General features: G+C 35.8%; 1 protein-coding gene across 4 annotated transcripts in view; it reads right to left on the reverse strand.

The window, feature by feature from the left end:
- The window catches only part of AVL9 (AVL9 cell migration associated), a 70,747-nt gene that overhangs the window by 45,113 nt on the left and 13,319 nt on the right, over positions 1–12,315 (reverse strand). For all 4 annotated transcript variants that reach the window (XR_012920993.1, XM_012741265.3, XM_012741266.3 and 1 more), the window contains exons 2-6: positions 8,869–8,989; positions 7,712–7,797; positions 5,343–5,414; positions 1,803–1,892; positions 666–732 (exon numbers count right to left, since the gene is read on the reverse strand). Coding sequence is in view for 3 of the 4 variants with exons in the window: in XM_012741265.3 (XP_012596719.1) it covers positions 666–732; positions 1,803–1,892; positions 5,343–5,414; positions 7,712–7,797; positions 8,869–8,989 (436 nt within the window). In the remaining variant the exon portion in view is untranslated. The remainder of the gene's footprint in view (positions 1–665; positions 733–1,802; positions 1,893–5,342; positions 5,415–7,711; positions 7,798–8,868; positions 8,990–12,315) is intronic.

The following is a 12,315-nucleotide window of genomic DNA, read 5'->3' on the forward strand; positions in this document are numbered from 1 at the left end:
ACTTCTGAAACACAGTCTTTTCTAATCATCTGCCTGAAATGCCACAGTACAAGAAAACATAATAAATATAGAGGAAAAATATGTTCTCAGAATAGGAGCTCTGTGAATAGCTTACATTACACACAGGATTGCAATAACAAACTTCCACAATTGATTACTTCACGCTGAAATAGGAAATGAGCAAGCATAAATTACTATGTGATTAAATTTTTTTTTATCATGAAAAGGATATTTACTGAGTTGTCCATCGAGTACCTTGGATACCAATGGATATTCTGGGTTGTCAAGACACCTCAAACTAACTAAACAAAATCCCCAGCCTGAAAAATCTTAGAAAAGAGCTGAGCAGTTCTCTCTCTTGCCATGACAGAGAACTGAGCTGGTCAGCATTAATGCAAGCAGAAAAAACTTCCATTACTATTCTGAAAAGTAGAAATTCTCCCTATATAATAATAGTTGTAAATATTGCTAATAGTATGATATAATAACCCTTCTCAGTATAAATAGTGGCTTAAAAGATATTTAAGGAAGCAGCAGCCTCAAATGTTGAAGAATTTAGATCCCATATGAAGATGTATTCTGATCACAAAGTCTTATATGCAACTCGGTTTGCCAAACAAAAAGAAACAGGGGCATCTCTTCTACCTTGTAAAAAAGTTACTTACCAAGATATACTTGGGATCCTTCTAACGAAGTTCCTCCCAAGGAACTATTCATATGTTCATAAAGCTCCTATAAAATACAGACTGAGTTTAGAACATTTTACTATTATTTTAGACACTGAATCAGAAATATGATGATCAGAAAAAAGTTGGTTCCTTAATTGAAGCAGTTTTTTTTTTTTTTGAGACAGAGTCTCACTCTGTTGCCCAGGCTAGAGTGCCATGGCTTCAGCCTAGCTCACAGCAACCTCCAACTCCTGGGGTCCAGTGATCCTTCTGCCTCAGTCTCCTGAGTAGCTGGGACTACAGACATGAAGCAGTTTTTTTTATAGGCACTAAATTAAAAAACAATCAGGGTCTGTCTGAAACCTTGCCAGTTTCCAGCACTCATTCCTTCTCTTCCAGACATAATCAGAACAGATGTGAGCAGGAAGTGTGAAAAACTATACAGGGTATTCCTTTCTTCCTCTACATGTTAGAGCTTAATTCATTCACATGGTGGTATAAGCTTCTAGTATAAAATCCCTCTGCTTCCTTGCTAAGTACTTAACTGTCCTACTCGTACCGGAATCCAGGAGAGCTCCAAGTTCTGTACATTAATGGCAGCCTTGAGAAAAACATCTTATCCATCTTTAATAAGATACTCATGTGGTTTTTCTGGTCTATGTATTGGGAGCTATGAACCAGAAGCCTGATATATAAATATACTGTGCAGCTTATCAATAAGATAAGCAAATTTACAGAAGCAATGCCATAGCAAAACAGCTAGTATCCATTAAGAGAAACATTAATGTTAGTTATAGTTATTTGTAGTCACTATTTCAAAGAAAGAAAGAGAGAGAGAGAGAGAGAGAGAGAAAAGAAAGAAAGAAAGAAAGAAAGAAAGAAAGAAAGAAAGAAAGAAAGAAAGAAAGAAAGAAAGAAAGAAAGAAAGAAAGAAAGAAAGAAAGAAAATTTGGTTAAATTTAGTATTTGGGCAGATCCCTGGGCCTTCAATGTTTTAATTCAAAGAAGACATTCAAAGAAGAATGTCTTTCTTGGGCTAATAGATGATTATTCTTCATAGTATTACTGACAAGATTTACTTGATTCATGAATCCATCTTTAGCCAAATACATCTATAAAGGGGTAGAAAGTTACCTTTAGAATGGAAATTTGTGAAAAATCCTTCTCTTCAAAATATGCATGTGTAATGAGTTGAAGTTTTGCTTGGAGTAAGCCATAAAGAGGCTTAAAGAAAAAAGAGAAATTACCATTAGGTTGAGGATAGTCAAATAACCCCACAACTTTTTAATTTGAAGAGAAGAGGGAGAAAAAAGTTAGTAACTATCAACTTTAGTGCCATATTATTTATAGCTAAAAGCTGTGAAGTCATATGTTCTAGTTCCTTAGCTGGTGAAAAATACATAAAATACTCATAGTACAATGGTTAAGAGTGTGCAGCTCAGGCTTCCTGGGCCTGGCTCCATCAATCCACTGCATAACTCTGGGCACTTAACTCTTCACCCCCCCTGCTGCTGATCTGAACATGAGTATATGAAAAGACAATACATCCAATAAATAAATAAATAGACAATACATCTTATTTGTTTTAAGGATTAAATAACAGATAAAAATATTTAGTAAAAAATATCTGACACACAGAAAGCACTAGAAGATTAGCTATTATTATTAAGATTTAAAACATGTTTTAATTTTCTGTACTGTTCTGCTATCTTGGTAACATTTAATCTTGCTTGTAATGGGCTGTTTTTATATCTAGTTGAACATTCATGATTAAATTTAAGTTCACTACCACTTTTTTGGTCCTCTGTGGAGATTACAACACCTAGTCTGCATCTTCTATCATTTAAAAAAAAATTTTTTTTAAAGAGATGGAGTATTTCTTTGTAGTCCAGGCTAGAGTGCAGTGGCATAATCACAGCTCATTGCAACCCTGAACTCCTGGGCTCAGGTGATCCTCCTGCTTCAGCCTCCCCAGTAGCTAGGACTACAGGCATGTACCATCAAGCCCAGATAATTTTTTATTTTTATTTTTTAGAGACAGGGTCTCACTATGTTGCCCAGGTTGCTCTAGAATTCCTGGCCTTAAGCCATCCTCCCATCTCTGCCTCTCAAAGTGCTGGGATGAGCACAGGCATGAGCCACTGCACTTGGCCTCATAATATTCTTTTGTATACTTGAACAGTTCCTTAATTCTTATTTCTCTATTTAGGATCCACTTCTACCATTTCCATCCTTTTATTTGTAATGTTCTTTTCTAAATGTTTTCTCATTTCTATGTCCTTTCCAGGATATACAGATCAATAGTGTATATATACTCTAATTAGTTAAAATAACTAATAGTGGAATAGTTCTTCCCCCCAATATTGTTATTATATTATTATTACTACCTGAGTATAAAATCATTTTGTTTTTATATATAGACTACAATGCTCTATGAACAACTGGAAGTTTTTAGGTGAGCTACTTCTCCCTGTCCCTTATGTCTGTTTTAGAGACAGATAAAACTGGATTTTTACCCCAATTTTATCACTTAGTAGTTACATGTCTATGAGAATTAGACTTTTTTTCTGAGATATGTCTTTATTTATAAAATGAGAACAGTAACTATGTCTCAATGTTGTTATGAGGATTGAAATGACAATTATGTATAAAAAGTGTCTGGTACAGAATTAATGCCTGGTATGATGGGCAGTAAATAAATCTATCATTATTACAATTGTCCTTTGAAGAATGATCCCTCAGAAAGCCTCTCAACATGTCACATTTCCCTTACTATCTGGTACTTTTATGCTTTGGATCTGGCCCAGTATAAAAAAGTAATTCCCTGATGTATATTTTTCAGGCTACCCTTCTAGAAACTGTGTATAGGAATGAGATTAACAATCTACTAATTTTCTGATATTAGGATTTTTTTTTTTTTTTTTTTTTTTTGAGACAGAGTCTCACTTTGTTGCCCAGGCTAGAGTGAGTGCCGTGGAGTCAGCCTGGCTCACAGCAACCTCAATCTCCGGGGCTCAGCGATCCTACTGCCTCAGCTTCCCGAGTAGCTGGGACTACAGGCATGCACCACCATGCCTGGCTAATTTTTTGTATATATATTTTTAGTCGGTCAATTAATTTGTTTCTATTTTTGGTAGAGACGGGGTCTCGCTCAGGCTGGTTTCGAACTCCTGACCTTGAGCAATCCGCCCGCCTCGGCCTCCCAAAGTGCTAGGATGAGTGAGCCACCACGCCCGGCCTGATATTAGGATCTTTAATAACAATGATTCCTTTTCCAGGAGACTATTCTTGCCTTATATTTAAAATAACTATCTTAGAAGAAATAGTCGCATCCTCCTAGAGTGCTAGGATTACAGGTGTGAGCCACTGTGCCCAGCACACAGTACTAAATTCTTATTAGTCAGGGTTTTCTTTGTTAGCTTAGCAATAGAAGCCAAAATGAATCCTATTTTGTAAAACTACAAATAATTGCCTGTATATTTAGGAAACTGGACAATTGTAGAAGAAATAATTAAATAAAACCTACATATAACATTTGGTTACTAGCCTAATGAAATATTCTCAATTTTGGTTTAGGTTAACTGCAAAAATGGTTACATACAGTAAGCATACAGATAATTAATATGATATAAATCTGGATTATTCCCCACAAAGGGGATTTTCAAGACTGTATTTTACATGCAGAATTAGGCATTTGATGTTACTGGTAAAGGTGTTATTATCCTATTACTAATAAACATGGAACATTGAAAATGATTTAATGAAGACAGCTATGAAAAACAAGAAATGTTATGTATTTTCTTTCCTTTTTTTTTTTTTGAGACAGAGTTTCACTCTGTTGCCCAGGCTAGAGTGCCATGGCATCAGCCTACCACACAGCAACCTCAAACTCCTGGGCTCAGGCAATCCTTCTGCCTCAGCCTCCCAAGGAGCTGGGGCTACAGGCATGCGCCACCATGCCCGGCTAATTTCTTTGTATTTTTTTTAGTAGAGACGGGGTCTCACTCTTGCTCAGGCTGGTCTTGAACTCCTGAGCTCAAACAATCCACCTGCCTTGGCCTCTCAGACTACTAGGATTACATGCATGAGCCACCATGCCTGGCCAGTATTTTGTTTTTAAAAATAAAAAGTTAAAATAATTATACACTTGCATCTAACTTATACATAGAAGAAAATTATTTTGATGTATCATTATACAATTTTACTATGTCATTTCCTTTCTTCAAACATTTTAAAATTTAAAGAGCAAGTTAAGGCTAAAATTTTTCAATGCAATAGTCATGAACTTATATAACATCAATAAAATCTGAGTAATTATGATATTTTGAATTTTATAAAGTATTATTTATCCAAAGTCTTGGGAATAAAGCAAAAAAGGATAAATTAAATATATCAAAATATATCAGCTACTTCATTTTGGTCAAGTGTCAATTTTCTTACCAATAACCTATTAGATCTTCCTCTTACCTAGTCTTGGGTACAGGTGCAAATGAGAATAAAACTGCCGAAAAGCAAAGAGAATGAGAAAATGCCAGAGCATAAATAATAAACCCCTGACTAATTTTAATATATTATTGTTTTCATAAATCTCTTATTTTAATAATGCCTTATCCTCAAATAAAAATCTGCCATGAATATTTAATACCAACATGAACAAGTTACTTGGTCTCTTACCAGCTTGCTTAGAACACAGACACTTTTCTGAACAGTTTCTCTGGTGACATCTGCTTGCCTTACTTTCAATGCCTATTATAAACAAACAGTCATTTATGAGAAGTATTTCATAGCAATATTTTAAAAGCCATAGTTTTCAATACAAAAAAAAGCAATTAAATAGAATAAATGTCTTGCATTTAGTTAAAACCAAAAAATATTTATGGAGACTCTCAGAAAATATTTATTGAATGAATAAATGCCAGCATGGGCACTATGCACCAGAATCTGTGGTAGGCACTGGGACTTTAACAGTGAAGGGACAATCCCTATTCTCAAGGAATTTATGATCTGATGGAAAACACTTAACAGATAAGGCACCACACCCAAATCAACCATTCACTGCAAATCAATCATTGATGATTCTGGTTTTAAAATGAGTAGCCCCTTTAGAGACCACTGTTTCTGGTGAGAGGGGACCAGTTTGAGAAATGACAAAAACAGTTTGTTCTCCAGAGACAGAAGAGTTGTCAGTTTTGTGAAGTTAGTTGTTCTATGCTGCCTAGAGTCTATTCTGGCAGACTTGTCTTGTAGGCCAGCACTGAGCACATAATTCATTTTTCTACAATTGTGAAGATGACCATATCAGATTTCTACAGTTCTCTGCTAGCAGAGAACAAATCTTGATTTGATCAACCTCAGGTAAGGTTGTGATGGAAGAAAGATGCTTCCCCCTCTAGTGCTTACATGACCTATAGGGAATAAGTAGTAGTATAATTAAAGGAACAGATTTCCAAGAAAGGGCAATTCACCTCATATCATATACAAATATATGAAGATAATAGTACATTAATAAAATCAAATGTGCAAAGATACCAGGCTATCATTAATTCTCAGGTTTCTTTTATCTCCAGTTTTATCTTATTTTCCCAGCTTTATTGAGGTATAATTGATAAATAAAAATTGTATATAATTAAGGTATATATGATTATTCGATATACTATCTTCAGCTTTAGATTCAGTTGTTCACTCCAAAAACATTTACTAGGTGTATCCTACGTCCCAGGCTCTATGCTTGGATTATTTCACAGTAGTGGGTTATTTCACAGTGAAGGGTTATTTCACAGTAGTTAACTAATCTGGATATCCTGAAATTTAGACCTGTAGTTTACTTTCAAATGGTTCCAGGAAAAAATACACATACAGAGCAAATGTAGTAGAACATTAACAACTGTTGAATCAAGGTGGTGAGTGTATAGGTATTCACTGTACTTTAAACAAAATTTATCTGTATGAAATGAAATTTTCATTATAAAAAGTTAGAACAAAAATTTAAAAAGATTTACTAAGTTAATTATTAACCCAAGGAAGCTTTTAAAACTTATTATTGCTAACGTTCAAATCCCAGACACTCTAATTCAGTCAGTAGGAGGAAAGGTTAGGTACACATATCTTTAAAAAAAAAAAAAGAAAAGAAAAAAAAGTCTCCAAGTAATTCTGGTTAAAAACCATTGTTTTACAACAGTGGTTCTCAGGTGTGACTACATATTTAGAATCACATGGGAGCCCTGACATTTGAAACCCAGATCATTAAGTCAGACTCTCTGGGGTGGGACCCAGTCATTCCAATTTTTAAAGCTCTCCAGGTGATTCCTGTGTAGCCGAGGTTGAGAACTTTAGAGGAAAGGGCTTTTTCCTCATAAAGACAATCCCCATCACAAATAAACAGTGCTACACATAAGAATATTATGAAAGGTGGGAACACCATCTTGGTGTCTTTGAATTTATTAATGAGAGCTATTATTGTAAGTCAGTCATTAAGTTGGCAGATAGTTTAAGAATCAAAATCTTAGTTATAATTAAGATAACGTGCGAGTAGTTGGAAGCCACTGTTAAATACATTCCACTACTTCTAAAATGCTGCTTTAAAAAAAAAACACACACACACACAAACATTACCACTTCATTTGTCTAAGTTATGTACCAAACACCATAATTGGAAAATTCAAAGACACCTTGAAATTTAAATACTGGATTTTGAAGACAAATGGATAATTTAGGTATCACTATCTGAAAACAATGCACAAAATATTATGATACATATAAAATCATAGCCACCAATGTTAACTTATAAAAATTTTTGTGTGAATAAATTGGTATTATTGGATAAACAGCTAAAGATTATTTATAAAAATCTAAAACAACATCACAGAAACCAAAATAAAACAGAAATGTTTAATACATAACACAGGAATGAAAAATAAAAACAGGAATGTTTAATACATAACACAGGAATGAAAAATAAAAACTTCATGTTTCCCTAAGTGGCCAACAGCCAAGAAAGGATTTTGGAGTTTTTTTTTTCTGTTATTCATCATTAACAGTCATACCTTGGCTTCAATTTGTCGATAACAAGAGATACCATATACTGTGGCTCCATTTCCATTTCTGGGTGGCAAGTGAAAAAACACAGTATCTAAGAGATATGTAGAAAAATGTAAATATCAAGGTGAATTACCCTTACTAATAATGAAATGCGAAGTTATCATAATGTGATCATTAATACAAAAATAATGACATAACAAGGAACCCACATCATACTTATTTACAGCACCACAGCCAATAGTTTCTTAGAATTCCTCTCATTGCCTTTATGGTATATACTCATCCCCAAAAACCCAAGATGCTGAATTATAACAAGTCAAACTGAGACTACAATTCCAGAAAATCCTTTATGTATAGGGGACTGTTCTGATTTAAAAGAAAGTAGAGTCATAAAATCCAATGGCAACATATGAACCATGATCCAAGAAATTTGGGGGATAATTGGGGAAATATGAAGATAGATTAGATATTAGACAGTATTACAGAATTAGTGTTAAATCTCTTAGCTGTGATAATGGTACCAGTAGTTATGGTGGGGAATGATCTTATTCCTAGCAGACAGATGCACCCCTAAGTATTTAGAATTGAAGTGTCATGGTATCATGTTTGCAACCAACTTTCAAATAGTACAGACAAAACTGTATGTACATATGCACAAATATAAAGAAAATAATTTGTAGAATATTCACTATAATCTTAATTCAACTTTTCTATGTTAGAAAACTGTCATAATGAAATGCTCCCAGTGGCAGCTCAGCTGCTATGGCTACTCACTTCTTAAGTCAGAGCTACTGGCAGAAGTGTGGCCAATGTTCACGAGCCATGGCCAATTCTGGAGATGCTCTAGTGCAGGCGCCCTCGGGCCACAAGTGGGCCACCTAGCACATTTATCCGGCCCTCTGGGTGTTTTGCCGCCGTGTCTGGGGCCCATAGCGCACACTCTCCAACGGTCTGAGGGATAGTGAACTGGCCCCCTGTTTAAAAAGTTTGAGGACCCCTGCTCTAGTGCATGACTGGTTATCTCCCAACAAGCATTTAAATATTTTATACATAGTCACAATAGGCTGAAGGCCTTTAAATTGCCAAAGTATTTAAAATCTAAGATGTCTTAGCAAATTTTTTCCAAAATGGCACCTAATTGCTTCATTGTCTTGCTACATACCTTCCTGGTAGTTGTGTGCGCCATCTGGTAAGGCAAGGAAAGGCAAATACTTCCATTCTTCTGGTAAAGTGTGGCTGTCATGTCCATCTGCTGGAATCAGGGGCGGGTAAGAGAATTCAACCTAAAATGGTAAAGGAATGTTAGTCAAAAGGTGGTTGATCAAAAGGACTGTTTTATCCTGACAGGTAAAAATGCCTTTAGAGAACACCTGTGCATACGGGGAAGTGAAACTCAGCTGAAATCAACCAGGAGGAGAGGGGAGGAGGGGATGGGTGAAAATCTACCTAATGGGTACAATGAGCACTATCTGAGTGATGGGCACACTTATAACCCTGACTCAAACATTATAAAAGCAACACATATAACCAAAAATATATGTATCCCCGTAATATTTTGAATATGAAAAAATGCTTTTAAACCCTGAAAGACAGAAGTGGGGATAACCCACACTTGATGATGCCATTTGACATTATTAGCAAATCTATAGCATAGAAGAGGAAAAAGAAAAAAAAAACAGTAAAAAAAGAAAAGGTTTATAAGGCTCTCTCTGTGATTTACGGGCTGTTAAACTTTAATGTGCATAAAGAGTGGTGGTGACTGGATTGGGGATTGAGATTTGAGAGGTGTCACCAAATGGATGATAACTGAAGCCATGGAACCCTGAGGAAAACCAACAGCCTACTAAATTGAGTGGGAGAGGTCCAACAAAGGGGCATGAAGTTGAGTCAAGATCTAGGTTTGCTTCCATCAGAACCCCTTGTTCCCAATACTTGTAGCTTTGAACTTATGGCTTTGATAGGGCTCTGTGGGTGGGAGAGTAGTGCTGGGGGTGTTTATTAACCAGCACTTCAGGTGATTTTTTAAAATTGAGAATGAGAACTGGTCAGTGAGAGTTCAATGAAATCTGTCCAACACTGTCTTGTAGAGATAAAACGTTTAGTATGCATCCCCAGCTTCTGGCATTTCCCAGGTTTATTAACTTTTTCTCTGTGCTTCCATTTATGTTTCTTATTTCAATGAGACCAGAGAGGAAGGTAGAATTCAGTGCACAGGGCTTGGGTTATCATAGATGTAGAAGTTGTAGGTGACTTTATGTTTTATTTTTCTTTCAAAGTATACCTAAGCAGGAACTGGTTTACATCAATAATATATACACACTGACATAAGAATCAACAACAACAACATGGATATAAGAATCACTTTTAGAACCAATCTTTACTCTGGAAAAATGATGGTTCATCTTTCCACATTTGAATGAAATCAAGCTGCCAATTTAGTCACAGGAGAGCCAGCTGTAAAGAGATTTTTTAAATGATTATTTAAAATTTTTTTTAATCAGCCGAATTTAAAATTCATGAATAAGGTGATCCAATTTCATATTAAAAAAAAAATTTTTTTTTTGAGACAGAGTCTCACTCTGTTGCCTGGGCTAGAGTGCCGTGGTGTCAGCCTAACTTACAGCAACCTCAAACTCCTGGGCTCACCCAATCCTACTGCCTCAGCCTCCCAAGTAGCTGGGACTACAGGCATGTGCCACCATGCCTGGCTAATTATTTCTATATATTTTTTAGTTGTCCAGCTAATTTCTTTCTATTTTTAGTAGAGACGGGGTCTCGCTCTTGCTCAGGCTGCTCTCAAACTCCTGAGCTCAAACTATCCACCCACCTCGGCCTCCCAGAGTACTAGGATTACAGGTGTGAGCCACTGCACCTGGCCTCATATTTAAAATTTTTAAAGATACGAAAAGAAGGACTGCACAGTAAAAAAGACTTCTCTTCCACCCTTGATACTATTCCAGCTACCCAGTCTTTTCCTTGGCCCCTACCTCCAGAAGCAATCAATGTTTACAATTTAAATGGACTTTCAAAAGGTTTAGATTAAGTAGTAAATTTTTCTTTCAGAGATCAGTCATTTAAGATCAATTAACTGAAAGTGGGGCATAAATCATCCCAAATTACATTTTTTCTATCTTCTCTATATATTTATCATACAGGTTTTATTATAATTTATTTTCTGGACAATAAAAGTGAGAGAAGGCAGGATGTGACAATGAAGTCATAGAGATACAAATTCAAAGCAAATGTTATAAAGCTGGTGGTAATCTTAGAATTTAAAAATTTCCCAGGCCGGGCGTGGTGGCTCACTCCTGTAATCCTAGCACTCTGGAATTAAGATCAAATGTAGAAATATCTTCTTTTCTGAAGATTTAGTTAACAGTTGCCAATGGCCAGACGTTTAATTAATATCAGAAGCTATGCTATGTTCAACATATTCTCCCAATTCCCGCCTCTACTAAAAGAAGGAGATCAGTTTTGGGTGGCTTTAGTTAGAACTCAAGATGTAGCTGACTCATAAAACCGTCATAAATAGGAGAGTAGATACTACATATGCTCCCAAGAATTCCATGGGTTAAATTAACACAATTTAGGCTGACTTGGGCCCAGACTGTGTGTAACGTTTCTTTTGGCAAATGCCTACAGAATTTCAAACAGCCAACTTTTGGAATACAACTCTTTCATAAACTGTAGACTGCCTGTACTGTTGGCAGCTTTCTAGAATTTTTTCTGTTGGTAGATTTGCTACCAACAAACACTTGCATTTGGAAACTGCTGAACTTGCTAATCAAGTTCAAAACTGTTTATACAACCTCCTTTCTATATCTATTAATATATATATAACAATTTTAATGGTTATATAGTATTTCATTGTTTAATCAATTCTATATTGTTGAATATTTTTTCTAGTTTTTTTTAAACATTTTGGGGGGGGGTGCCACACTAGTGAATTAATTTTTTTTAATGATTTTAAAATATTTTAATCTTTTATTTTTTCCAGCATATTATGGGGGTACAAATGTTGAGGTTACGTATATTTCCCTTAAATCCCTCCCCCTTGAGTCAAAGCTTCAAGTGTGTCCATCCCCCAGTTGGTGCACATCACACTCATTATGTATGTATATACCCATTTCCTCCCCCCCTTTTGAACACTATTATAAACCGTTGAGTACTATTCAAGTGTGTGTGTGTGTATATTGGTCTTTGTCCCTGGTTCCTGGAACAAAACTCCTGAAATCCTTAGAATTTCCTGAGCAATAGGAGCATCTTTTATTATTCTCAATGAGCCCCAATCAATCATACCTGAGTTCATGTTAATAAGGTAACTCTTGAGGAGGCTGGTCACCAGAAAGACCAAGTCTTGATTAGGAGATGGAACTTTCAGCTCCACCCCTCAATATATGGGGTGAGGTGTTAAGATTGAATTCAATCATCAACAGCCAATGACTTGATCATGCCTATGTAATGAAACCTCCATAAAAACTCCTAAACAGTGAGATTCATGGAGCTCCCAGGTTGGTGAACATATCAAGGCATTTCAGGTGGGGACTAGTGCACTTGGAGATGGCATGAAAGCTCTGTGCCCCTCCACCCATACCTTGCCCTATGCATC

The sequence above is a fragment of the Microcebus murinus genome, chromosome 9 (assembly GCF_040939455.1).
Source record: "Microcebus murinus isolate Inina chromosome 9, M.murinus_Inina_mat1.0, whole genome shotgun sequence".
Classification (NCBI taxonomy): domain Eukaryota; kingdom Metazoa; phylum Chordata; class Mammalia; order Primates; family Cheirogaleidae; genus Microcebus; species Microcebus murinus.